At 42.6% G+C, this 27042-nt stretch overlaps 1 protein-coding gene across 1 annotated transcript; it reads right to left on the reverse strand.

The window, feature by feature from the left end:
• LOC140718258 (chymotrypsin-like elastase family member 2A) lies at positions 1 to 26873 on the reverse strand. Its single transcript, XM_073031764.1, has 10 exons — positions 26773 to 26873; positions 23564 to 23677; positions 16139 to 16231; positions 15506 to 15594; positions 14098 to 14195; positions 10800 to 10928; positions 8704 to 8840; positions 2315 to 2463; positions 2063 to 2212; positions 1 to 92 (listed from the first exon to the last, which is right to left on the reverse strand). Exons 1-10 carry the CDS (start codon positions 26867 to 26869, stop codon positions 75 to 77), a joined length of 1074 nt encoding a protein of 357 aa, XP_072887865.1. The 5' UTR covers positions 26870 to 26873; the 3' UTR covers positions 1 to 74.
• Positions 26874 to 27042: the final 169 nt, after the last annotated feature.

The following is a 27042-nucleotide window of genomic DNA, read 5'->3' on the forward strand; positions in this document are numbered from 1 at the left end:
TTTAATCTTTTATGAGTACATTTATTTTTGTTTTGCAGATGTTTGTAGTCTTCTCAATCTATGAGTAAATCACGCTAGTTGTTCATCATTTTCTGTAAAGTAAAAGAACTTTTTTTAGAATAGCTTTCTCAAAATAAATTGTTAAAGGATCAATTTTAAATACACTCTTCATCTAACTCTTGGATGAAAAGTTTTCTTTTGATGAATGTATGGGTTTGACTAACATGTGATTAACAACTCACAATCTGAATCAAACAATATTTAACTTTAGTGATGCTTAAATGACAATACCTCCATTTCTAGTTGGACACTTAAACAGCTTTAATCAGTAATTAAAATAATTCCAATTATAACTACTGGTTCCACTTCCTTAGACAGTGGTTACTTTTCTTTTCAGTCCCTCATCAGTACTATCCTCTTCGGGCATCCGGATGGGACAGCTGCCTCTGAGGGTACATGCGACATAGTACTATCCCTTGTGCCATTTTATCTCTCTTAACATTAGCCCCATAACAATCCTACCCTGTTGCTCTTTGAGGTGGTTGGCTTCGTCAGCCTTGTAGTAAGTTTTAAAGGAACTTCCATACATGGCATGGGCTACAGAAGGAGCATCCAGATACTCATGGAACGTTGTTTGATGCTATTGACCTGCCCAGGTACTCCATGCAGTTTTTAGAAAGTACTTGACATGCTGCACAATTTCAAGCCATCCTGGATATCGGTGTAGCCCTCCTATGTGGCTGGAAGAGGGTTTTGCATAAACTTAGTCTCTAGCATTTTTCCTGAAATCCCAGGTGACCAGGTGTGCTAATCACAGGGAAGAAAGGGCTAACTTGGAGTAGATTCCAGAGTTACGAAATCAGAATCACGTTGACAATGACTTAGTATTGCAGGAGCTGCCTCAATATACTTGATGGGTTCCTGTTCTAAACAAGTGTCAGGAAAGTCAACAGCAGATGTTTTCCATCGAAGGCTGATGGTACAATCTGTCTCAATATACCATCCCTGCAAATGATGGGCAAAAACTCTGCACTATTTTGGGTCCAAGTACAGTCTCCTCACAATTTCACTTTAACTCTCTCGGTCGGCAGTACTTTTAATGAGCTGTAGACCACCTGTGTGGAATTCCCATACCAACATAGAAAGTTCTGTGGTCAGGAGAAAGGAGCCTCAACTTTCTAGTTATTTCCTTGTAGCCAGTATTGAGAACTTATTTCTACACATCATCTTTAATATAGTCAAGGCACCTCACAGGAGCATTACTGAACCAGTTTTGACACTGAACCACATAATAACAGGTGCCACGAAGCTTAGCTGGGGGCATGTTTTAATGAGTGAATAAAATGCTAAGTGCATTATGGAGGAAATTTCAGAACATGTCCCTTGGGAGCTGGTGGGGCATCCATCAGGTGTGAAATGAAGGAAAATGGGAATTCCAAGAGTATTGGGGGGGGGGGTACACAAATTTCAATGGAATGTGAGAACTGTGTTTGGTTAGGAGACAGCCGGGGAAGGACTTGACCGTGATGGAAGAAATGTGATAGCAGTGGTAGATGGATATCCAGCAGTCATAGAAGAGCTGGAGCAAATGTACTGTTAAAGGATATCACTATCCCTTGCTACTTCAGTGACCATTGATATCTGAGGGTGCAGAAGAGGTTCACCAGGATTCTGTTTGCATTAGAGGACATGGGCTATAAGGAGTGGTTGGGCAAGTTTGAGAAGCTGAGGGGAGACTTGATAGATCAATAAAATTAAGAGACCTAGATAGGTAGACAGTCAGAATCCTTTCCCCATGCCAGAAATATGAAGTAGGAGACAGCGTGCATTTCAGAGGAGAAAGGGAAAATTTAAAGGAGATGTTCTTGGCAAGTTTTTACAGAGAATGGAATAGGCTGGCGGGGGTGGAAATGGAAAGAGATATGACAGTGGTGTTAAAGAGGTTGTGAGTCACATTAATAAGCAGGAAATGGAGAAATGTGATTAGTTTAACTTGGTATTGCATTTAGTAAAGACATCATGGGTTCTTGTACTGTTCCATATTTAAGATTGGTTAGGGTACCTCAGTTAGCCATTCATTGTAGGCAGACACACGGGTGAAGACAGTTGGCTTGTTCTTTTCACTGCAGCGGGACGATCCAAAGCTGACAATTCCGTGCACCTCCCAGGCACCTGCAGCATTCTGGCAGTTCAAGGGGCCTCCAGAATCTCCCTGGTGGGGTACAGAAACAGAGTACAGTTGCTGCAGAGGAGCTCGGTGTCTGTCAATGATGCCTGTAAATAAACGATGGGCAATTTCTGCAGGTCAACTTACATTGCATCCAGAAATAACTCCATCTCCGCCAGCGCACACCATTGATTTCTTTACCATAAACCACCACCAGGAGGGCTGGGAACAAGTGGCGTAGTCCACGACAGGCAGGTAAGCTTGTTGCAAGACATTAGATACAGTAGTACCACCAGCTGGAAAGCAACCAAATCAGTTAGCAATGAGAAATTGGCAATGATGTTTAAATGGTAATAATATGTTCAAAGCTGCTACTGCCAGACACTCTGTTCTATAGATTTTGCTATGTGTACTCTCAAAATCCAATTGGAGTGTTCTTTATGATAAAGTCATCCCAGGGAGGGCTCAAGACCGATCATTGACTGTTACAAAGTAATGTAGCTAGAACAAGATACCAGGAGAACAAATGGTCTGTTTCAACAAGTGCCTTGGGGTATTTAAAAAACACACTGAACTTGGATTTGATCTCCCTTTTGGTGGATGATATCCTCAGTAATTCAACCACCACCCCCCAACACCCATCTGATAATTCCCACAATGTAGAGTCATAGCATCATAGAAAAGTACAGCACAGAGACAGGCCCTTTGGACCATTTTGTCCATGCCAAACCATTTAATCTGCCTTCAGCACCATGGTCCTGAAAAATGTTGTCTTGTTTTTACTGTGTACTGTACTAACAGTTATGGTCGAAATGACAATAGAAAGTGACTTGACTTGACTTGACTGCTATTGACCTGCACCAGGTCTATGGCCTTCCATACCCCTACCATCCATGTACCTGACAAACTTCTCTTAAACATTGAAATTGAGCTCGCATGCACCACTTGTTCTACACTCTCTCGACCCTCTGAATCAAGAAGTCTCCCCTCATGTCCCCCTTTGACCTTTCACCCTTAACCCTTGATCTCAGGTGGCAGCCCCACCCAATCTCATTAGAATTCTAGATTATGCCCTCGAAAGTCAAGTCTATTATATTGACTCAGAGAAACTTGTGGAACAAAAGAAGATGTAACAGCAGTGAAAATGAATGATTGTGCCAGTAAACTTGGATTTAGAGGAAAGGTGTCTGCATGGTTTTCACACAGAGAGCTGTAGGTGCTTGGAATGGAGTTCTAGGGGTGGTATAGAGATGGATACATTAGGGGCATTTAACAGACTCTTAGATAGGCACATGGATATAAGAAAAATGGAGGGTTATGGGCTGTGTAGGAGGGAAGGGTTTGATTGATGGTGGAGTAGGTCTTTATAGGTCAGCACAACTTTGAGTGTGGAATGGCCTATACTTGCTGCACTGTTCTATAATCTGCATACTTACTTTATGTTCTTTGTTCTATAATGTCCTGGAATCTACATGCACTCCTGACATGTCAGAGAGCTGGCAGTTAGTGAAACATTTTTACCTAAAGCTTGAGTGGTGGAACTGATCCTTGTAATAAGTCTCTATAATATATTGGTCAGAAAGGGGGAGAAATCAGCTGGTGTTCCTACTTCAACCCACGGCTGGGCAAAGCAGATGTGGGGATTTGACACAAGACTTCACAAGTGAGATGTGGCCATGACTGAAGGATTTTCTGCCCCTCATTTGTGGCTTGATTTAGGTTTTGGAGGGTGACCAGCACCCATGGAGCAGGAATGCTTTGAGGAGGCGAGCAGAAAGCAAAGTGTGGAAGCAGTGGGAAAAAGTTGGAAAATCAGATGGGATCTGTAACAGAGAGACCAGGTAATATCCAGGTATCAAGAGCATAAGATATAGGAGCAGAATTAGGCCATTCAGCCCATCGAGTCTGCTCCACCATTCCATCATGGCTGATCCTGGATCCCACTCAACCCCATACACCTGCTAGTTAGTTAAAGTTAAAGTCTGTCCCGAGCCTTATGGGCTCATCAGGCTGGTGCTTATGCCAGTTTCCTTGACGTGAAGTGACTGAGAGTACGAGACTCCCCCGCCCCCCACCGGATAGGACGCCAGTCTATTGCGAGGTTAACCCTCAGCATTTTGCCGGTACCCATTTTCAGCTGGGTGGACTGGAGCAATGCGTGGTTAAGTGCTTTGCTCAAGAACACAACACGCTGCCATACACCTGCTTCCTCGCCATGTCCTTTGATGCCCTGATCAATCAGGAAATGATCAACTTCTGCCTTAAGTAGACCCACGGACTTGGCCTCCACAGATTCCACAGATTCGCTACTCTCTGGCTAAAAGAATTCCTCCTTACCTCCGTTCTGAAAGGCCACCCCTCAAATTAGAGACTGTGCCCTCTATTTCTGGATACGCCCACCACAGGAAACATCCTCTCCGTATCCTCCCTATCTAGAATTTCCAACATTCAGTAGGTTTCAATGAGATCCCTCTCACATTCTTCAAAATTCTAGTGAGTACAGGCCCAAAGCTGCCAAGTACTCCTCATATGTTAACACTTCATTCCCTGAATAATCCTTGTAAACCTGCTCTGGACACTCTCCAATGACAACACATCCTTTCTGAGATATGGGGCCCAAAACTGTTGACAATAAGTGCAGCTGAGTAGTGTCTTATAAAGGCTCAGCATTATCTCATTGCTTTTATATTCTATTCCCCTTGAAATAAGTGCTAGTATTGTATTTGCCTTCTTTACCACAGACTTCACCTGTAAATTAACCTTCTGGTAGTCTTGCATGAGGACTCCCAAACCCCTCTGCGCTTCTGATGTTTGAACCTTCTCGCCAGTTATATAATAGTCCACACTATTGTTCCTTTTACCAAAATGCAAAATCATACATCTCCCAACACTGTATTCTATTTGCCACTTTTTGCCCATTCTTCCTATTTGTCTAAGTCCTGCTGCAATCGCATTGCTTCCTCAGCACTACCTACCCCTCCACCTATCTTCATATCATCCGCAAACTTTGCCACAAAGCGATTATTTCTATTATCCAAATCATTGACAGACAACGTGAAAAGTAGCGGCCCCAATACCGACCCCTGAGGAACACCACTTGTCACTGGTAGCCAACCAGAAAAGGCCCCCTTTATTCCCACTCGTTGCCTCCTGCCTGTCAGCCATTCCTCTATCCATGCCAGTATCTTTCCTGTAACACCATAGGATTTTATCTTGTTAAGCAGCCTCATGTTTGGCACCTTATCAAATGTCTTCAGAAAATCCAAATAAATGACATCCACCGCCTCTCCTTTGTCCATCTTGCTTGTTACTTCCTCGAAGAACTCTGACAGATTTGTCAGGCAAGATTTCCCCTTACAGAAACCATGCTGACTTTGAGTTACTTTATCATTAGTCTCCAACTGCCCTAAAATGCCATCCTTAATAATAGACTCCAACACTTTCCCAAGCACTGAGGTTAGGCTAACTGGTCTATAATCTCCTTTCTTTTGCCTTCCTTCCTTCTTAAAGAGTGTAGTGACACTTGCAAGGTTCCAGTCCTCTGGAACCTTGCCAGAATCATGTGATTCTTGAAAGGTCATGAACAATGCATCCATTATTTATTCAGAAACCTCTCTCAGGACTCTGGGATGTAGTCCATCTGGCCCCTTTTCAAATTCAATCCCTTCGCTACTATTTGGAGGCCTATATATGATTCCCATAATGTTTTTTACCGTTGCAATTTCTTAACTCCAGCCACAAAGATTCAACATTCTCTGACCCTATGTCACCTCTTTTTAAAGATCTAATTCCATCTCTTACCAACAGAGCCACACCACCCCTATACCTTCCTGTCTGTCCTTTGGATATAAATTATATCCTTTGATGTTAAGCTCTCAACTATGGCTTTCTTTCAGCCATGACTGAGTGATGCCCACATCATACCGACCAATCTGTAATGGCGCCACAAGTTTGTCCAACTTATTCCAACAGCTACGTGCATTTAAATATAGCACCTTCAGTCCTGCATCCTTTGCCCTTTTGAATTTTGCCTCTGTGGTACAATTTAGCTCTTTACTCTGTTTGCATTTGTACCCAATCATTGGCTTGCCCTTCCTTACATTCATGTTACACCCATCATCTACTTGTTAACCTGCTGGATCATCCTCAGCTCTATCATACTGATTCCCATCCCCAGCCATAAAGTTTAAACCACTTTAAACAGCTCTAATAAATCTGCCCGCAAGAATATTGGTTCCCTTGGATTCAAGTGCAACCCGTCCCTTTTGTACAGGCCCCACCTGCCCTGAAGTGGGCCCAATTATCCAGAAATCAGAATCCCTGCCCCCTGCTCCAATTCTTCAGCCACACATTTATCTGTCACCTCATTCTATTCCTATCCTCACTGTCATGTGGCACAAGCAGCAATCCCAAGATTACTATCCTTAAGATCCTGATTCTCAACTTCCTCCCCAACTCCCTGTATTCTTTTTTCAGGACCTCCTCCCTTTTCAGGATATTGTGGATGCGTTCAGAAACATTGCAGACCTTGGCACCTGAGAGACAAGGTACCATCCGAGTTTCCTTTATGCTTCCACAGAATTGCCTATCTGACCCCTGACTATGGAGCACCTTATTACTGCTGCATCCACTTCAGTTCCCTACTCTTGTCTTGTCTTGTCCATACTGCACCAATCGCTGCCACTGGGCTATAAACGTGCAGGAGCAGGGTGTGGCTAAGTGCCTTGCTCAAGGACACACACACTGCCTTGGCTGAGGCTTGAACTAACGACCTTCAGATCGCTAGCCCAAAGCCTTAACCACTTGGCCACACGTCAACACTTCTGAGCCACAGTCTTCTCTTCCTCAGTCAAGTGTTTATTACCTTCTGTATGAAGTCTGGAGTGATGCCGCTACATGTGAAAAGCACGGCATTCACTGTGTTTGGAAAATAGACTGATTATCGCATTGTGCATGGAAATAGAGGGCACATGAAGCTAACGGATAGTTGTCTTCTGGGAGGAACCCGAACCAGAGTTGGGAGGATAGTGGGCACAGAATCTGAAAGAAGCTAAGAAATAAAATTGAAGCACACTAACTGCATCCATCACCTTCTCAAGTATGAGACGCTCTTATTGATCAGATAGACTTTTTTTAATTGTCTTCTAAGACTAGTTTAAACCAATATTCAAATAACTTTGCAGAGGTTATTCATATGGAGGATGTGAAAAGCCTAGGTTTAAGTTGTCTCCAGCAGCAATATAATGCAACAGAATTCCAACATTTCACACCACTAATATTTGTTGATGCTAATCTTGACAAACTGCTCCTTCCCCCCTGCTCTGCCAAAGAGAATTATCCTTTTTATCTAGCCCATCACTCTCACACTGCACCAACTGAAGTACAGTAAACTGTTGAATCAGGTGAAGTGAGTTAATCCCTCTAACTTTGCAGATGTTTCTCATCCCTGAGCAATGAAAGGATTAGGCTAAGCTTTCTACCTTAGTTCCTTTCAGAGTTGTGAAAATTCTGCCAAAGTTTACAAAATTTTTCTACGTTTCAGGTGAGCTGATCCTGAAAAACGTGTTTTATTATGGTTTGTCAATGCTGTGACAAGTGTAGCGGTCACTCAAACAAACTAACACTGCTTCGAGACTAAGCCGGGTGGGGAGGGGGTCCACCCCGTATGATGCACTCTCCAATCCAACAACAAGTTTCCAAAGTCAAAGACTACACTTGATCTTTTATTAAGGAACTAGCAAAACAAACAATCTTAAAGTGATAAAAACTGATGGAACTAAAATTAGTGATATAACAAAATAAACATTCTTAGCGTTTAAACGTACTTAAGTGAACTTCAGTGGACTTAAGCAGTCAACAAAAAGAAATCACCCCCGAATCGCTCCCTAGCGCTACCCAAACTAGAGACAAAGCACAAATGTGTAACAAATCTCTTTGCTTCTACCACACCCCAACCTACGTGACTAACTAGCATAATGGTGCACAACACAAAGTACAATACAGATAGAAAATAGATACAGTAAATGAGTCCTACAACAAGATCCCAATCAGCATTAGCTAAAAAAAAACCTCAGGTCCACACAATGCCATTCCTTTTGTTTTTCTTTAACCTTTATGTTTTCTGTTTTACTATCAACCATCATCTATGCTTAAAATACGCGATTTCCTTTTTGTTTCAATTTTGACCTCAACTTTTTCTTCACCCACAGTGTATTGTAGCTGGCCATTCTTCTGTTTTCTTTGAGTAATATCTTTTCTCATGGACTTTTTGGTTCTTTGTCTTATTATGCTCTAATACAATTGTTTGTATCCAGATTCCACGAGCCGCCAGCACATTAACTAAAATAAGAGCATCAATAAAGATTTGCAAAAAGTTGTGAAACTTTGCCACAGTTAACTGTTATGTAATTGAAGTCCAAAGCAGCTGAATTGCATAGTCTTGCCAACACATTTGGTCCAAAGCTTAGATACACTTGTTGTGAAGCACTGCATTATTACATATATATTCCTGTTTTTTGTATAACTAATCAACTCACCCTTCAGCAATCCCCAGCCAGTGATATAACAGCTGTAGTTATTGGAAAGAATAGTGCCAGCGGCAGGGATACATCCCAATTCAATTTTGTCGGTCAGGACCACTGGTTCAGCAAGTTTGAGAAGACCAATATCATAACTGGGAAAAAGGAAGAAAAATAATTCAGTATTGATCTTTACATCCCAGCACACAGTTTTCTGAAGCTGCTATCTAAGGTGGCAGTGCCTAACACCTTAAATATCAGCTGTATTCAATGTGACCAGGATAGCACTGGCAATATACAGTGAAGTTTTGCAGGCAGCTAACAAAACTACTAATTATTCTAATAATATACTTTCTCTGGACTATGATCTCTGCAATCTGCATCCTGTTATTTTCCTTTGGGAGTTGTGCTTTTGAACCATCCAGATGACCTAGCATTTTTGTGTTATCCTGAAGGATTCGGCGAAATGAACTCTCGAGAATGTAGGTATGGCTATGGCAGTCATTGCTGGAGTGGACTTCAGGATGGATTGAAACTTTGGGCTGGACTGCAGTAGTGGGACCTGGGCCCGAGAGTGAAACACGAACCAATGTTATTAAGGTGATTTAAGAACCAAGCCAGATTGAAAAGATAAAGGCATCAAGGGTGAGGGCGAAGTCGAACCGGTGTTCAAATCTCTAGTCCGTGAAGCTCTATTTGTCTCGGCACTGAGCTGACTCTACAGCTGTGGCCCGCAGCCATCGGGCTCCTGCATCGTCGCAGTGCTGAACTGGCTCTGTGGCTGTGTACTCACTTTCAGGGACTCTGCGGTTTATGTTCTGTCTATTTTTTGTTTTCTGTTGTTGTTGTTTGCACGACTTATTCTTTTTTTCATGCATCGGATGTTTGATGGTCTTTGCTGTGAAGGGCTTTGTCATGGATTATTTTGTGTTTCTGTGTTTTGTGGCTGCCTGCAAGAAGATGAATCTCAAGGTTGCATATGGTATAAATACTTTGATAATAAATGTACTTCGAAATTTGAACTATCCCCATCACAGTCTGCTTTCCCTAACCATCTTCTCCATCCCTCTCCCTGGGAATGTTCCAGAAATGAACTTTTGCATCTCCAGCCTTCATGTCATATCTGGTATGAGCTTTGGACTGTATCTCCATGTCATGGCCTAAACCTTCTATCGCTTCACCCCAGCTATGAATCTTCCTCAGATCACTTACTGCTGAAATCCTCATACATAGCTTATATTTTGACTATTCCAACTCACTCCTATCTGCTTTTACTTGTTTTATTATCCACAAAGCTAAGGACATACAGTTTTCAGTGAATGAGAGATCTGCTAGAATAATTCCCTCATTTACAGTGAGGAGTTCAGACCTGAAATTGATATACCTCATTGACAGTGTAATTGAAGTCAGAAAATAACTGTGTAAGGAGGCATGAATGGAGATCCAGGTTCTCCCCCTGGACAAAATGTAGAAGAGTTACTGTAAGAAAAAGAATGGATTTATAACCAATGTTGTGGTATCGGCACCATTGGCTGGGCTAAAGGTGTATGGTTAATCTCCCTGTTTATTACACTTGTAGACTGTGCTGTTGTGAGTCAATGTGATTACTGCAATGCTTGAGTTCTACTTAGAATGATACAATGAGTCTATTCAGGATATCACCAGTCAATAAAAAGACATTTGATCTCATCCCTCCTTCAACACTTGGCCCACAGCAAGCCAGGCTGTGGCTTTTCAAGTACACATCCAAATCTGGTTTAAACAGAAATTGGGTTCTGCCTCTACCACCCTTTAGGTACTGGGTATCAAATTCCTATCACAGATATATTTGTGATGAATATTTTAACTAGACACTACAAAGGATTTAAAGCAGAGCTATGGGCCACTTGACCAAGATATCCGTACCATAATTTTTCTCAGATTGCGCCTTCTCCCACCTCCCTTCTTGTGACGGCAACATAACCCCATTTTTTCCTTCCTTCATTTACCTAATTTCTTGTTGAGCAGGTTTAATCTATCAGTCAAACACTCCATTTTGCCAGAACAAGAACAAACAGTCGGAGGAGAGGAATGAAGAACATTTTCTCATTTAGCTATGTTTCTCTTCTACTGACCCATTGGCAGCAAAGATCATGCTGAACTTCTCGTGACGGAACATCTTCTCAACTGGAACATAGACAGAGCCCGCTTCATCTTCTGAGAGGACCTGCTTGCCGAGACCCACTCTGTAGGTGTACTTTGTACTGTGAGAAGAAATCAGTGCTGTAAGCATTGTGAAGGCTTCCAAATCAGCCCCAGCATTACACAATTAGCAACTCTTTTATGTATGTTGAACCACTTGGAGAATGGCGAGGATAGTGGGACAGAGCCCTCTTTCATTCCCAGCCGTGAAATTAGGAATTCATTGTGCGCCAATGGAATGAAGCTTCCTTTGGCCTGAGGGGCTGTGAATGGATCATCTCAGTATGACTGAGGTTGGGAGGACTGTGCTTAACATGGCACTGGAACTGCATGACAGGCTGTCCAAAACCACTCTACTGCAGAGAAAAAAGAACTTGACTCACCTCAGCAACAAAATGCCACTCATTCAGCAGGCAAGCTGGCAGAGAATGCAAAATGTCACACCAGTGTCACACTGAACCCCTACGCAGGCTCAGCAAACGGTTATGTTCTATAATTCGCTGCGGTTTCTTGATGCTGATATAGGCATTCAAACAACATTTGCAATGAACACCTCTCTGAGGTTCATAAATCAAAGTACCATTTTGCATACACAACCTAAAATGAATGCTGCTCATGTTCAAGTCAACCAGGAATGCAGTGCCCAGTTGGGTCTTCTTGTTATCTACGCCTGAGGTTTACACCGTCTCATTTGGTGTGAGAGCATCAGGTAAACACAGCCTTATTTGTGGCTCTGGTGTTCAATTGAAAACTGCAAGCACAGTTCAATCAATGTTATAAGAGATAACCCTGTGATATTCCGAGCAACTCACCAGCCATCATAAGCAAAGCATACCCCACAGACATCCACTACACTAAGAAAGGAGTGAACATTGTTTTAAGAGATAAATGGCTTTCATTGGAGTAAAAAGAGAAAATGCTGGTAACACTCAGCAGGTCAGATAGCATCTGATGAAATATGAATATCGAAAATCAAATACCCTTTTCAAAACAGTCTCCTTAATTACACTGATATATCATTATGTGTATAATATAAACTTGCATGTTTTGGTGCTTTTGAAAACTTGCATAGACATTGTATGCACAATACCAGTCAGGCATTTACATTAATAACATGTTCATATTCCCAGACATTAACACATTCACAACTGTGTTAACGTCTGGGAATATGAACATGTTTAGTTTGGTCTGTAATAAACCCAATTTAGATCTGTTGTGTTCAAATTGTGAAGTATGAATATACAAATAAATCAAAGCAGACTAAACTGTCATAAATCCATACACAACTGGGCCACGCATCGAAGAAGCAGGTGCCTCTTTCACTCTTCTTATTCTGTGGAATATTCCTCTATAGCCAAATCTTTCCTCTTGGTTTTTCAATATTCTAGATCTTGTAATTATTATTTCTATGTTTCTGCTGAAGACCATAAGACGCATAAGCCAACAGGAGCAGAAATTGGCCTCTCAGTCCATTGAGTCTGCCGTTCCATCATGGCTGATTTATTATCCCTCTCAGTCTCATTCTCCTGCATTCTCACCGTAACGTTGATGCCCTTTCTAATCAAAAACCTATCAACTTGTTTTCCCGAACTATGCTTCCCCCTTTCTGCTTCCTCACGTTCGATGTGGTCTTCACCTCAGCTAGGATGTTCCCTAGCTTGCAACTGCCTTGCTGCAGCATTGTTATATGAATAATTACCATCCACTCTACACATTCCTCTACATATCTAAATCTTCCCACACTTTCTAATCCTTAGCCTTGAGCCTGAATGCCAACTCCAAGTCAAAATAATTGTTCACAAATTCAACAGCATTCCTGGGATCTTAAGGAGATCATACTTTTAATGTCCATAGTATCGTTAAAGACTTCATGTGGTCAGCTAACATCATCTGGTGTGAAAGGTGCTTGATAATCAATGTTTTACGACCTCAGCCTGTGGTGTCCTTTCTGCTGCATGCCCTCATGCTGTTAGTCATGCAGGTTGAATATTTTCGTGCCGGTCCCTCTGTCATTTCCAAACAACAAGCAATACTTTGTAATTCCTGTCCTGAAAGATTGTCTTGTTCCTTTACCAGGCTACATTTTTCTAGTCTCAGTCACCTTGTTTTGCTCTTGGTTCTGTTGGGAAAGCTCTAGCATTGCCTGAATATTAATTGCTTGTCTTTTTAAAACTCTACACGGTGATTTACTATAGTTTGCCTGAGTTTGTCAGCCACACTCCAGCCACTCCTGAAATATATCTCTCACTCACTGAGAGGTGGCTCTGAAAACTCTCCATCCCTTCTACTCTCTAAGGGAGTGTTTTGTTTAATTCAGCAACATGAGCTTCGCATCTTCAATTGGAAGCTGACGATTCACCTAATGCTATCTATTCAGGTTCAAGATAGTCATTAGTTTTCCTTGTAACATTGGGCAACGTGTACTGACTAATCATTGAAAGCATCTCTTACAAGCCGACCAATGGCCGTAGTAAGCTTTCTGTTTTAACAACTTGCAGCTCCAGTTCTCTGGGTGTTAAGTATTAAACATCCCAGTCCTGCTCCATTTCTTGACAAGGATCTGCCAGCCACATTTTAACTCTAACTGGTTTTGCTGTAGTCCTTCAACTTCCATTGGCAATTTCATTATTTCCTCTGAATTTGAAAATTTCCACTGATGACGTTTGTGTTTATCATTTGGACTGTGCAATTTCAATTTCTTCTAACCATTTGGCTGTCTTTTCTTCTTTTGGGTTATTCCTTCAATTATTCCTCCCAACTGCCTGACGCCTAGTGCATTATCTACTTGAGTGGTCTGCTGCTGCAGTTTACCTTTATTTTCCCGAGCTGCTCCCAGAATGGCTGCCTCGGGTCGCCATCTTGCTGCCTTTGGTCAGATTATTATTATTCATAGCTGCTCACCTGTTCCTGGCGCTACTTCTCCCAGCTGCTCTACAACATCTGCCTGCCCATGCTCTCCCACGTGAACGGAAGGATAGAGAGGTCAGTAATTATCAATGCGAGGTTGATGTGTCTGCTCCACTTTGCTAAGTGATTACCTGGGAGACGCAGCTCTGTACTCAAATCCCTTAATCCACTGTGATTGAGGGTTTCAAGTAAACGTAATTGCTGTTGATGGCAGTTCCACAAAAACTGAGCTACAAGACTAGCACAAGCAATGTAACAAGATGTAACCACATGAACAGTCTTAGCGAGTAGCCCATCAACTCCACCTTAACACAAGAAACTTACTTTATGCAATGTGCTGCAGTCATAACCCATTTTGAATCAATGAGAGATCCCCCACAGATGTGACCCCAGCGACCTTCTCTAGACACCTGGAGGGAGACCTGCAAGAAATTCAAATGTTCATCTTCAAAAAAATGTGTAATGAGGGAAATCAACGTAATGCAAATGATTTCCTAGAGAACATTTTCTCAGTGTTCTTCCTATATTTGTTGGTATTATGCCAGAATCATCACCTTACCTGAATGCAGGGACATTACAATTGGCCCAGTCACATAAAGCAATGATAACTTGGGCAACATGAGTGAATCTGCAGATGCTGGAAATAAATAAAAACACAAAATGCTGGCAGAACTCAGCAGGCCAGACAGCATCTATGGGAGGAGGTAGTGACCCTTCATCAGGAGTGAAGTAACATGGGATGGTCGAGGGGGGATAAGAAGTGGGGGGAGGGATGAAGTAGAGAGCTGGGAAATGATAGGCTGGAGGGAAATGGGCTAGGGGGAAGGTGGAGAATTATGGGAAATAAAAGAGAAAGAAAGGTAGGGCTGGGGGGTGATTATAGTGAGGGGGGAAAAGAGAGAGAAAGAGAACCAGACTAAAATAATAGATAGGGATGGGGGTAAGTGGGGGGCAGGGGTATCAACGGAGGTCTGTGAGTTGGATATTCATGCCGGCAGGTAGGTGGCTACCTAGGCGGGAGATAAGGTCTCATCTTGACGGTAGAGGCGGCCATGGACAGACATGTCGGAGTGGGAGTGGTCTGTGGAATTGAAGTGTGTGGCCACAGGGAGATCCCGCCACTGCTGGAGGACTGATTGCCGGTGTTTGGCGAAACGGTCTCCCAGTCTGCGGCGGGTCTCCCCAATGTATAAATGGCCACATCGGGAGCACCGGATACAGTATATCACCCCAGCTGACTCGCAGGTGAAGTGGCGCCTCACCTGAAAGGACTGTCTGGGGCCTGGGATGGTGGTGTGGGAAGAAGTGTGGGGGCAGCTTATTGTCAAATATTTCAGATTCCAGGAATCCTATATGAAAAATGGATTCCCACAGAAGAATGGGTAGCAATTGTACCCCAGTGCAAACAGAGAGGGAGATCATTTTCTTTACTCTTCTCATCGTTCTCATCTGTATGACTGCCAATTAGAGTTAATGTTATTCTTGTTTAACATTAACGTGTCTGCTCTTCCGTTAATGAAAACGAAGTACAGATCAGGGTCTGAAGCTCTGGGTTTGTTAATCCCACTGGTTCCACTTTGGTGAGATTTAGCTGGGAGCAGTGACTCATAACGTCACTCCTGATCTGCGTGATGCTGTTCACAAGTATCGTGCTTGCAGCAAATGAGATGCCACAGCTCAACAGTTTTAACACTTTAAATATGAAACCATTTTGGTTTGAGGGTTGACATACTTGCCATGGCCAGCTGTTGGGTCTAGCATCTGTACCACCCACTACCCTGGAGAGGATGGGTTGGTAGGCAGGAGTACCACAACCGTAGACTGCAAAAGAAGACATTGTGTCAGTTTCAAAGTTTTTGTGTTTCCACCATTCCCTAGATTCTTCACCATTTTCACCTGTCTGAGAGATTTTATGGCTTGTTTCACAATTCTTGATTGGTTTGGAATGAAACCTAGGATAAACCAACTCCTGAATCTTCCACAGCTTAGCACTGAACTCATCTGCAAGTTATGACAGAGGCACGTTTGGGTCAGAAATTTTAGAACAATTATAAGCTAATCAACAGATCTTTTTAATAGAATTACAGGCTATTTATTGATTTATAACTATCTTCTCTCTACACTATTTTCACTATTTATTGAAAATACTGTCCGATTTTATAGATTGTCCCCCTATAAAGCCATTTCCATTCCTTCTCCTTTACCTCTTGGCCTGCCACCTGAAATTGAAGAATTGGTGGACATCTGGCTTCTGGACTCGGAGGGGCAAACGAGTTCTTCATTCCGTGAAAAGCACTGAAGTTGAATTCCCTTGAACCGCAATGAAGAAGGAAACTAAACGTGATCTCAAAGATACTGTACTCACCTGTTGCGATAAGCAACGCAGCCAAGGCACAACGGATCATGTTTGCAATTTGCTGTGGGGCTTCCACACACGTTCTGTGATCTGTATTTATACCTTATGAAAAAAAAACTGACCTTCAGAAAAAAATGACATGATCTTAATTGTGGGAAAATAACATCTAATTGAGTTTGGTAAATATTGATTGGCTGCACAATTTTTCCACACCATGAGAACAAGTCCTGAGACCCTTGTCTTACCTTGAAGGAAAAATAACTGAGATTAGATCAATAAAGGAAAATTTAAAAATCTATCAAGATGAGAAGAGAAAGGCAGAAGAATGGTGGGGGGGGGGGAGGAGACATATAGAGAGAGATTTCTAATTAAAGAGAGAGAAAAAACGGTAGAGACAACAGACAAAATGAGAAGTGATATCAATGGTTCAGAAAGCAAGCAGAGGAGGTAGGAAGAGGGAAGCAAGTATATCCTTCATCCACTTGGATTTATGGAGTGATGTATTTTGGAAACAGGTCCTTTGGCTCACAAATTCCATTCAAACATTCACTTATATTTGTTCTATTTCATTCTCCCACATTCCTGTCAATTCCCCAGAGTCTCCAGCACTCACCCACACATGACCACAATTAATCCACCAATCCAATCAAGTCTGACATGATTATGGAGGCACAGAAAAGGAGGGGTAAAAGAGAAGGAAATATAGAGAATGAGAAACTAGACTACCCCCCCCCCCCCCCCCCCCGTGTACGTATCCTAATTTTCTGTTTGGATTGAAATTAAAACCAGGGTTTTTTCTTCAAGGTGGAAAATGGTAAAGGCAGTGGGAAGTGAACCACTCAGAATTCCAACATCCTGGGTTTCATCCTTAGCCTTCGGAAAGGAGGCTGGTGCACATGCTCCTGTGTATGTCAATGCTTCTGAGGTTGAGAGGGTTTGGAGCTTCAGGTTCCCAGGTGTGAATGTCACTGATACTCTGTCCTGATTGAACCACATTGGTGCCATGGCCTAGAAAGATCTCCAGCACCCTCCTCTTCCTCAGGAGGCTAAGGAAATTTGGTATGCCCCGTCAGCCCTTACCGATTTTTATCGATGCATTTTATCTGGATGCATAACAGTTTGGTATGGCACTAACTCAGCACAAGACCACAAGAATTGCAGAGAAAACAAGAGTAAACCTGCAGATGCTGAAAATCCAAGTAACAAGCACAAAATGCTGGAAGACCTCAGCAGGCCAGCCAGCATCAATGGAAAAGAGTACAGTCAATGTTTCAGGCCGAGACCGTTTAGCATGACTGGAGAAAAAAAGACAAGGTGTAGATTTAAAAGGAGGGGGAGAGGGGAGGTTGACTGTGGTCCTTTCCATAGATGCCGCTTGGCCTGCTGATTTTCTCCAGCATTTTGTGTGAGAAACTGCAGGGAGTTGTGGACACAGCTCAGCACCTCATGGAAACCAACCAGCCTCCCTTCTAAAGACTCTGTCTATACTTCTCACTGCCTCAGTAAAGAAGCCAGAAAAACCAAAAGACCCCACCTGCCCCAGATCTTCTCCATTCTCCCATCAGGCAGAAGATTTTTAAAAAAGCCCGAAGGCACATACCTCCAGGTTCAAGGACAACTTCTATCCTACTGTTAACAGAATCCTGAAGAGACCTCTTCAAATCAAATGGTTCAATTTCATATCAGAGAATGTATACAATATACAACCTGAAATTCTTACTCCTCGCAGACATCCACAAAACAAGAAACCCCAAAGAATGAATAATAGAAGCATCAGAACCCCAAAACTCCCCTCCTTCTCCCAAACATAAGCAGCAGTATCATCGACCCTCCCCTTCCCCTCCCTACATCCCTCCAACCATATAGGGAGAGAGAGGTCGCTCCTGCAGCTGTGAGAGGGGAGACCAGCAACTCGCTGTCCTGATGTTACAGTCTTCCACGATGAGATAGACTCTATCTTGTACTTTATTGTTTACTTGATCTGAATTTTCTCTGAAGCTTTTACGCTTTATTCTGCATTGTCTTAATTTGTTATAGTCTATGCACGGTGTTATGATTTGATTTTATGAACAGTATGAAAGACAAGCTTTTCACTGTTTCTTGGTACATGTGACAAGAACAAACCAATAGCAGTGCCAATCCCAACAGAGTTAAGGTTTCATACTGGTTAGAACTGAGAATGAGAGACTACAAAAAAGTTTCTATTGCAGAGCAGAAGGTGGGGTGGTGATATCTCTGATAGAGTGAGATCAAATGAATAAACAGAGCCAAATTATATTCCCTTATCTGAATTGAGTGTTGCTAATAGCAGGGGTGTGGGTCAGGCTATACTAGTAGAAAGGGAAAAACTGAGCCAAGATGGATAGATTGTGATCTGCTTTTGCAGTTTTTTAAATCAGCATCTGCAGTTTTTTCTTTGATTGCTTTTGCTCACCTTCATTGTCCAGGACAATTTGTACAGAACTTTAAACAAGATAATTGATAAATTGGTTTATTATTGTCATTTGTATCAAGGTAAGGAAAGACTTTGTTTTGCATGCCATCCATACAGATTATTTCGTCACATCAATACTTTGAGGTAGTACAGGGGAAAGGCAGAATGAAGTGTAACAGTTACAGAGAAAATGCAGTGCAGACAGACAATAAGGTGGAAGACCACGACATGTTAGATTGTGAGGTCAAGGGGTAATCATTTCGTACAAGAGGTACATCCAGTGGTCTTATAACAGTGGGATAGATGCTGTCCTCGAGCCTGGTGGTAATGCTGTCGGTCTCTTCTCCCCGTTGGGTGAGGTCTTTGATAATGCCGGCCACTTTACTGAGGCAGCAAGAAACGTAGGCAGAGTCCATGGAGGGGAAGCTGATTTCTGCAACGTGCTGAGCTGCGACCACTGCTCTCGTCAGTTTCGAGGGCGGGCTATTTGCCATCCCAATAGAATGCTTTGGATGGTGCAATTATAAAAGTTGTTCAGGGCAAGTGGAGACATAGTGAATTTCCTGATCCTCCTGAGGAAGTAGAGCTGCTGGTACACTCTCTTGGCCAGGCCGTCTATGTGATCAGACCAGATCGGGCTGTTGGTAATGGTTACTCCTAGGAACTTGATGCTCTCAATCCTCTCAACCTCAGCACCCATGGTGTAAGCAGGATCACGTGCACTGTCCCCTTCCTGTAAGTCAATAACCAGCTTCTTTCATTTTGCTGACACTGAGCCAAGGGTTCTTGTCAGGGCACCATTTTACCAGGACAAACGGCCTGCGACTAAATGGTCTCTGGTATGATTCAAAATTTCAAAGTTCAAAGTAAATTTATGATCAAAGTACATAAATGTGACCATATACTACCCTGGGAATCATTTTACTGGAGGTATTTACAGGAAAAAAAAGAAGACAGTAGAATTTACTAAACCTGTACATAAACAAAGACTGACAAGTAAGCAGTGTGCAAAAGGAGACAAACTGTGCAAAAAAAAAAAAAAATTTGAGAATTTGACCTGGAAAGAGTCCTTGAAAATGAGTCTGTAGGTCATAGTCACTTTAGAGTTGTGGGAGTGAAATTATCCCACCAGTTGAAGAGACTGGTGATTGTAGGGATAACAGCTGTTCCTAAGCCCGGTGGTGAGACACCTAAGTCTTCTGTGACTCCTCCTGCTCAATGATAGTGATGAGAAGAGAGCATGACCTGATTGACAGGGGTCATTGATAATGGATGCTCCTTTCTTGAGGAGGGCTTGCATATGTGCTGAATGCTGGGGAGGGCTTTGCCTGTGGCACACTGGGCTGTATCCACCAATTTCTTTCTTTAGCTGCGGGAACTTTTTATCGTTCTTGTGTACACAAAGGTGTGCTCTTCATTTAAACTGCCATGGAAAATTACTGAAATGCTTTTGAGATAATGGGGGGCAGAGGAGAGGGAGAACAAATCATGCCAACAATAACGTAAGCAAATAGCCTCAGAACTGGAGTTTTACAAAAGACACAGAGCCAGGCGTCACTGCAGCTGGAGGAGGTCACAGCCTCAATTCATCGCAAAGCTGGGTAAATGGTGTGTGAGCACAGAGGTGAACCTAGACGTCACTGTAGCCGGAGCAGTACAGAGCCTCAGTTCGGCATGGAGCTGAGGAGACATTGCAGAGCAGCAAGCAACACCGAACAGAACCGGGCCAAACACAGAACATAAGACAGTACCGGCCCTTTGGCCCTCAAAGTTGTGCCAACTTGTTAACCTTCTCCAGGACCAATCAAACCCTTCCTTCCCAGATAACCCTCTATTTTACTTTCATTAGTGTGCCGACTTAAGAGTCTTGTAAACGTCCCCAATGTATCTGGCTCTATGGCCACCCCTGGCAGCGTGTTTCATGCACTTACCACTCTGTGTAAAAAAACTACCTCTGATACCCACCCCCTACTATGCTTTTCTACAATCTCCTTAAAAGTAAGCCCTCTCAAATTGCCCTGAGGAAAAGGTGCTGGACATCTACTCCAACTACGCCTCTTAATATCTTATGTGCCTCTATCAAGTCACCCCTTATCTTCCTTCACCCCAAAGCTTACTCAACCTTTCCTCATAAGATATGCCTTCTAATCCAGGCAGCATCCTGGTTAATCCCCTCAGTGCCCTCTCGAAAGCTTCCACATCCTTGCCAGAATGAGGTGACCAGAGCTGAACACAGTATCTAACCAGACTTTAATCGAGCTGCAACATTACCTCATGGCTCTTGGAGTCAATTCCCCAACTAATGAAGACTAGCACACCATACCCAAGTGGATTTGTCATCAAGTGAGCTACACTGTTTATGCATCACCTCAGGTGTTTTGCAGTCCAGCCTCCCGGGCAATGATACTGTGCGGCACTCCACACAATGTTCCGTGGCTGAAGGACTGTTAGATCAGTCGCCGACATTCAGAGCACAGAGGCTTATTAGACGCTTCCAAAGTAAAGTGTTTAAAAAACATATAAAAAGAACATATTAAAAAACATATAAAAAGATGTTGCCGGGACTTGAGAAACTGAGTTACCGAGAAAGGTTGAATAGGTTATGACTTTATTCCCTGGAGCGTAGAAGAATGAGGGGAGACTTGATAGAGGTATATAAAATTATGATGGGTATAGATAGAGTGAATGCAAGCAGGCTTTTTCCACTGAGGCTAGGGGAGAGAAAAACCAGAGGACATGGGTTAAGGGTGAAGGGGGAAATGTTTAAAGGGAACATGGGGGGGGGGGGGCTTCTTCACACAGAGAGTGGTGGGAGTGTGGAATGAGCTGCCAGATGAAATGGTAAATGCGGGCTGACTTTTAACATTTAAGAAAAACTTGGACAAGTACATGGATGAGAGGTGTATGAAGAGATATGGGCCAGGTGCAGGTCAGTGGGACCAGGTAGAAAAGTGGTTTGGCACAGCCAGGAAGGGCCAAAAGGCCTGTTTCTGTGCTGTAATGTTCTATGGTTCTATGGTAAGAACCTGGAAAATGCTGGGAATATTCAGTTGATCAGACGGTAACAATGGAAGGGGAAGCAAAGTAAATCATTCGGCTGCAAGACTCTTCATCAGTACTGGGAAAGAAGGAAAGCAAGTTAGCTTAAAGTGGGAGAAGATGGGGGTGGGGTGGAATGGTGGATTAGATGAAAGGATTCTATGTGATAGAAGAGGCCAAATTGCTGTCTGTAGCAGTTAGAGGCAAAATATCCTTCTTTGTCTGACATGTAATAGTTTCACCAAATAGCTGGAGATTCACATGGTTGGACACTCCACTGGTTTCCAGCATTATCTCCTCTGTAGGTGCCTCTTAAACCTTGTTTTTGCACGTGCGTCTACCACCTCTTTCTCTTCTGAACCCCCCAGATAGTCAATCTTGTGCACCCAGTTACAGGGTAATTATTAGCGTTTCCTTTGTCATTGTTTCATTTTCCTTGTGTTCACGATGTTAGAAATTTTCATTCATTTGCACAAAGAACAAAATACAGGAAAGAAATGGTGAAAGTTCCTGATCTGTTCAGTTGAACCTTTTAACTACAGTTGGCATCTCCTGATTTTGGCTCAGTGCTATAACGATTGATCAGATTAGGAAGTAAGTTTCTTTTTACCTCTTATCAAGTGAATCTGGTTAACAATCTGGAGCAAGTAAGGGAACTTAGTGGTAACAGCCTCTTCTACCCCTTCCTTCCCAATCTTGTCAATACTATGTATATTTTTTAAAAATATATCCCTTGATCAATGTTCTGAGGAAGCCCCAGAGAGAACAAGGTGGGTGGGAGGAAGGGAACTAAATGAATAATAAGTTAATAGTGCTGTTATGAGGGGTATAGATAGGGTAACTGCAAGCAGTCTTTTTCCACCGAGGTTGGATGGGACTACAACAAGAGGTCATGGGTTAAGGGTGAAAGGTGGGACGTTTAAAGGGAACATGAGGGGCACCTTCTGAACTCAGAGGGTCATGAGAGGGTGGAATGAGCTGCCGGCGCAAGTGGCAAATGTGAGCTCAATTTCAATGTTTATGAGAAGTACATGGATAGCGGGTCAGTATGGCAAGGACTAGATGGGCTGTTTCTGTGCTGGATCTCTATGTTCTTTTCATATAAATACTCAACATAAAATAAGTAATCTGATTCTTAAGTTGTGCAGTAAGTCCTCCGGTTAGAGTCCTCCAAACTACACGTATCTCAAAAGATGAAAGACTTGGTTCAGAGGCTCAAAGAGGGAGGAGACAATACCAAATGTTTTTAATCTGTTGAATTTCACACAGTTTGTGTACAAGTGTTATGGAGAAAGGAATCAATCTACCCAAGGTCATGGGAAGACTTGATAAGAGTATACATGTGCTTTCAAGGTCTTGGCACAAGGCAATGGGAATTGAAACAAGATGGATGGTGATACAGTGACACCTGGCCGTTCCCCAGTATTCTAACTATCAATTAAAGTGACAGGTTAACCAATCACCTTGACATTCAGAAAGGTGACACACTGCAGAATTAATGGTACTGCCACCTCACAGTTTCAGTGACTTGAGTTCAATGGTAATCTCTGGAGCTGTCTGTGTGGAATTTGCACGTCCTCCCTGTTACTGTGTGGGCTTCATCCAGGCTGCAGTTTCCTCCAAAACCTAAGGACATGAAAGTTGGTGGATCTACAGGACACATCAAATTACCTTAGAGTGCAGAGAAGAGAGGTGGAACCTGGGGCAGTTGATAGGAATGTGGGGAGAACAAAATGTTGTTCACGTTGTTGGGTGTTGGATGGTCGCACGAGCTCAGTGAATCAGGGAGCTGTTCTCATGCTGTACACCTCTGTGATAACTGAACTGATCAAACAGAGATCCTGGATTCAGATTGTAGCCATTATCTCAATTAAAGTGACATCCACACTCTTGATCGTGACTAAGAATCTTTCCATTCAGAAAGGTAGCACAGGATAAAGTTAATGGCATTGCCAACTCACAGTTCCAATGACCTGGGATCAATCCTGATCTCCGGTGCTGTCTGTGTGGAGTTTGCATGTTCTCCCTGCTGCTGTGTGGGGTTTTCTCCAGATGCTCCAATTTCCTCCAACAATCTAAAAATGTCAGATGGTTTTATACAGCGAATGGATCTTTCCGCATAATTAGTCACTTTCCTGATCCTGGAAAACCCACAAACAAGCCGATCCTCTCACGCCTCTGGTCAGGTACTTTATTGAGACTGAACTTTATTCATGATCAGCCACCAATTGAATATCACCTATTCCAGCAGTGGAGAACATTTTTGAGAGTGTGTGACCAAATTAGCAATAATCTTACACCACCCTCTTGCTAAAAAAATTGACTTTGATCACATCATAGACAAATTGCATCAGTGAAAGCAAGGAAGGTACAGTTATAATTTTCAGGTAGTGCCATAATATGTTAATCAAAAGATTAACGAGCATGACTTGTATTTTTGAGCTGATATTATGGAAAAGTTTTCTAAAAGATGGGTGCCAGATGTTGGACAGGGGCACAATTTCAGTGCTTGCTATAGGCACGAGTTTCCGTAGATACGCCCCTGACTGAGGAACAAGAAAGGTATGACCACATTAATAGAACTATATTGGGAATTGGGATGCTATTTTGAAGCTGTATCAGTGAGGACTAATTTGGAGTATTGTATGCAGTTTTGGTCACTTACCTACAGGAGAGATGTAAATAATATTGAGGAGTACAGGGAACATTTACAAGGATGTTGCCGGGACTGGAGGATCTGAGTTATAAGGAAAGATTGAATAGGCTAGAACTTTATTCCCTAGAAAACAGAAGATTGAGGGAAGATTTGGTAGAGGCATACAAAATTATGAGGAGTATAGAAAGGGTAGATGCAAGCAGGCTTTTTCCATTGAGGTTGAGTGAGACTGCATCTAGAGGTCATGGGTTAAGGGTGAAAGGTAAAATGGTTAAGGGGGACATGAGGGGCAACTTCTTCACTCAGAGAGTGCTGAGAGTGTGCAATGAGCTGCCAGTGCAAGTGGTGCATGTGATTTTGATTTCAACATTCAAAAGAAGTTTGGATAGGTACGTTTATGGGAGAACAATGCCATGGGCAGTTCCAAGCCCGGCTGCAAAAGGAGGAGGGTTGTACACGGGGATATCAACACTATGCTGCAGAACTCTCAAAAGACCTCAAGCTTGAAGGAGGAAGGATTTGCTCCTGGAAGACATTTGAAGTTGTGTGGTGCGTGGCCAACTGGTTAATGCTTTGGACTAGCGACCTGAAGGTCGTGAGTTCGAGCCCCAGTCGACGCAGCGTGTTGTGTCCTTGAGCAAGGCACTTAACCGCAAATTATGGTCCACCCAGCTGAAAATGGGTACCGGCAAAATGCTGGGAGTTAACCTCACGATAGACTGACATCCTATCTTGTGGGGGGTTCTCTGTACTCTCAGTTGCTTCACGCCATGGAAACTGGCATAAGCACCGGCCTGATTTGCCTATAAGACTCGGGACAGACTTTAACTTTAACATATGATCAACCTTCTGTCGAGCTCTGTGGAGCTGCTGTTGGTCACCTATGCCCCAGGAGGGGTGACACATAAACGTTGATGGGAGGAGTATGGAGGGCTATGGTTTGGATACAGGTCGATGGGACTAGGCAGTTTATAGGTTCATCATGGACTAGATGGCGCTGTGATTCTAAACTCCACATCCTTCCTCAGAAATGACCTCGAATTGAATATTTCATTTACATTATGAGTTCAGATGAGTTTACATTTCTACCTTAACACCTGCCTGTCATAGAAAGATTGAATGACACAGCTGACTGGCTCACCAAAAATGCATTTCAACACTTCTCAATGTTGGGATAATTCAGCCACATAGAAGATATGAATTGCTCTCATTTCCTAGGTAGAGTGTCTACACTTTAAAACAGAGGTCACTTTCATTGCAGGAAGGGCCAGGCCAATAACCGATATGACTTCTGAGTGCCACGTATAAAAAAATAATTTGGAAAAGTTAAATCTTAGAGGTGCTCTGAATAATGTCAGCATGTAACTTCATGTGTGTTCTTCTTAAACAATTGGAAGATGCTGTCATTGTAAATTTATTGCAGTCTTAACCACAGACGTTTAAGCAACAATCTATTTATTCATGTAGTTCAGCTAATGAGAAGCTGGTCAATGTGAGGTGAAACTGATTAACAAAAGCATGGGAGTGGTTTCAAACGCAACTCCATCTTTAGACATGTACAGCCAGAACTATCATTACATTAATTGTCCGAAGATTCCTGGAAACATAGTTGTACCAAAAGCTGTTGGTAGTGTGAGATGAGTGGTCATAAAAATCTAACAAAATGTTTAAGAGATAAGCTAGTGCAGACTAAACTCGTTTGCTGGTCTGATGTTGTTATAGACAGCACATCAGCAGGTAGTGTTTAAATTCATGAAGTAAACAATTTACCAATGATACGTTGATCCCTATAATTTGTATGTTTTTCTTTGCCTCTCACAGATTCCATCTCCTGATTTCGAGAATTTGACTCATTATCTCCTCATATTTGAAACATGTGTAAATAAAGGCGGCAGAAACCGTCCCCACCCCCAGTAGTACAGAGAACAATCGCACGCAGGGAGGAGAATCGTATTAGATAATAGATCACTGCAAAGGTTCGTGGATTGTGGGAGGGAATATGATATGACGGTGGATGGAGACCAGAGGACCTCGTCATATCCAATCTTTTAAAATCAACAGCCTGTTAATGGTTGGAGAAAATTCATACCAGTTAACATGTTACAACATGAAAGGATTAAATAAAAAATTTAAAAAGAGGGTGCTGAGTTACAAAATTCTATTCCCAAACATTTTGCAAGCGCTTTACCATTTTGAATATGACGAGGTCCTCTGGTCTCCATCCACCCTGATATCATATTCCCTCCCACAATCCACGAACCTTTGCAACTATCTATTATCTAACACGATTCTCCTCCCCACTTAGCCCTACATTTGATCTGTTGTCTGCACATGTGCTGTTGTCTACACATGCACATTGTTCTCTCTCTCTCGCTTACTGCAACATGAACACACACAGTAAAGCCATCTCTTGTGTGCGTGCTTTTATTAATTGATAACGTAGTTGTGCACAGACACAACAGATGCCAACACTATGGCTGAAAGGGAATGTCTAAATATGAAATCAAAACATACCGCTAGTCTTCAGTGTCAGTTGAATCGATGGTCCACATTCGCAAGCAAGGCCAAATGCAAGCAGGCAGCGTAACATTGCTGTGCTTTGTTTCAGCATGGACAAGCGCTACAACGAAAAGTGGGGAGTTAAATACTGCCATAATCAAATAGTAACTAACTGACACATGCATATTCACAAGCGCAATTGTTGAATCTGCTGCGCAGCAGAGTCCACGGTTGTGGCAATTCTTCTCTGTCCTCTCTCATTAACAAGGTGCTGTCACTCACAAA

This window comes from Hemitrygon akajei, chromosome 29, assembly GCF_048418815.1.
Source record: "Hemitrygon akajei chromosome 29, sHemAka1.3, whole genome shotgun sequence".
In the NCBI taxonomy this organism is placed as follows: domain Eukaryota; kingdom Metazoa; phylum Chordata; class Chondrichthyes; order Myliobatiformes; family Dasyatidae; genus Hemitrygon; species Hemitrygon akajei.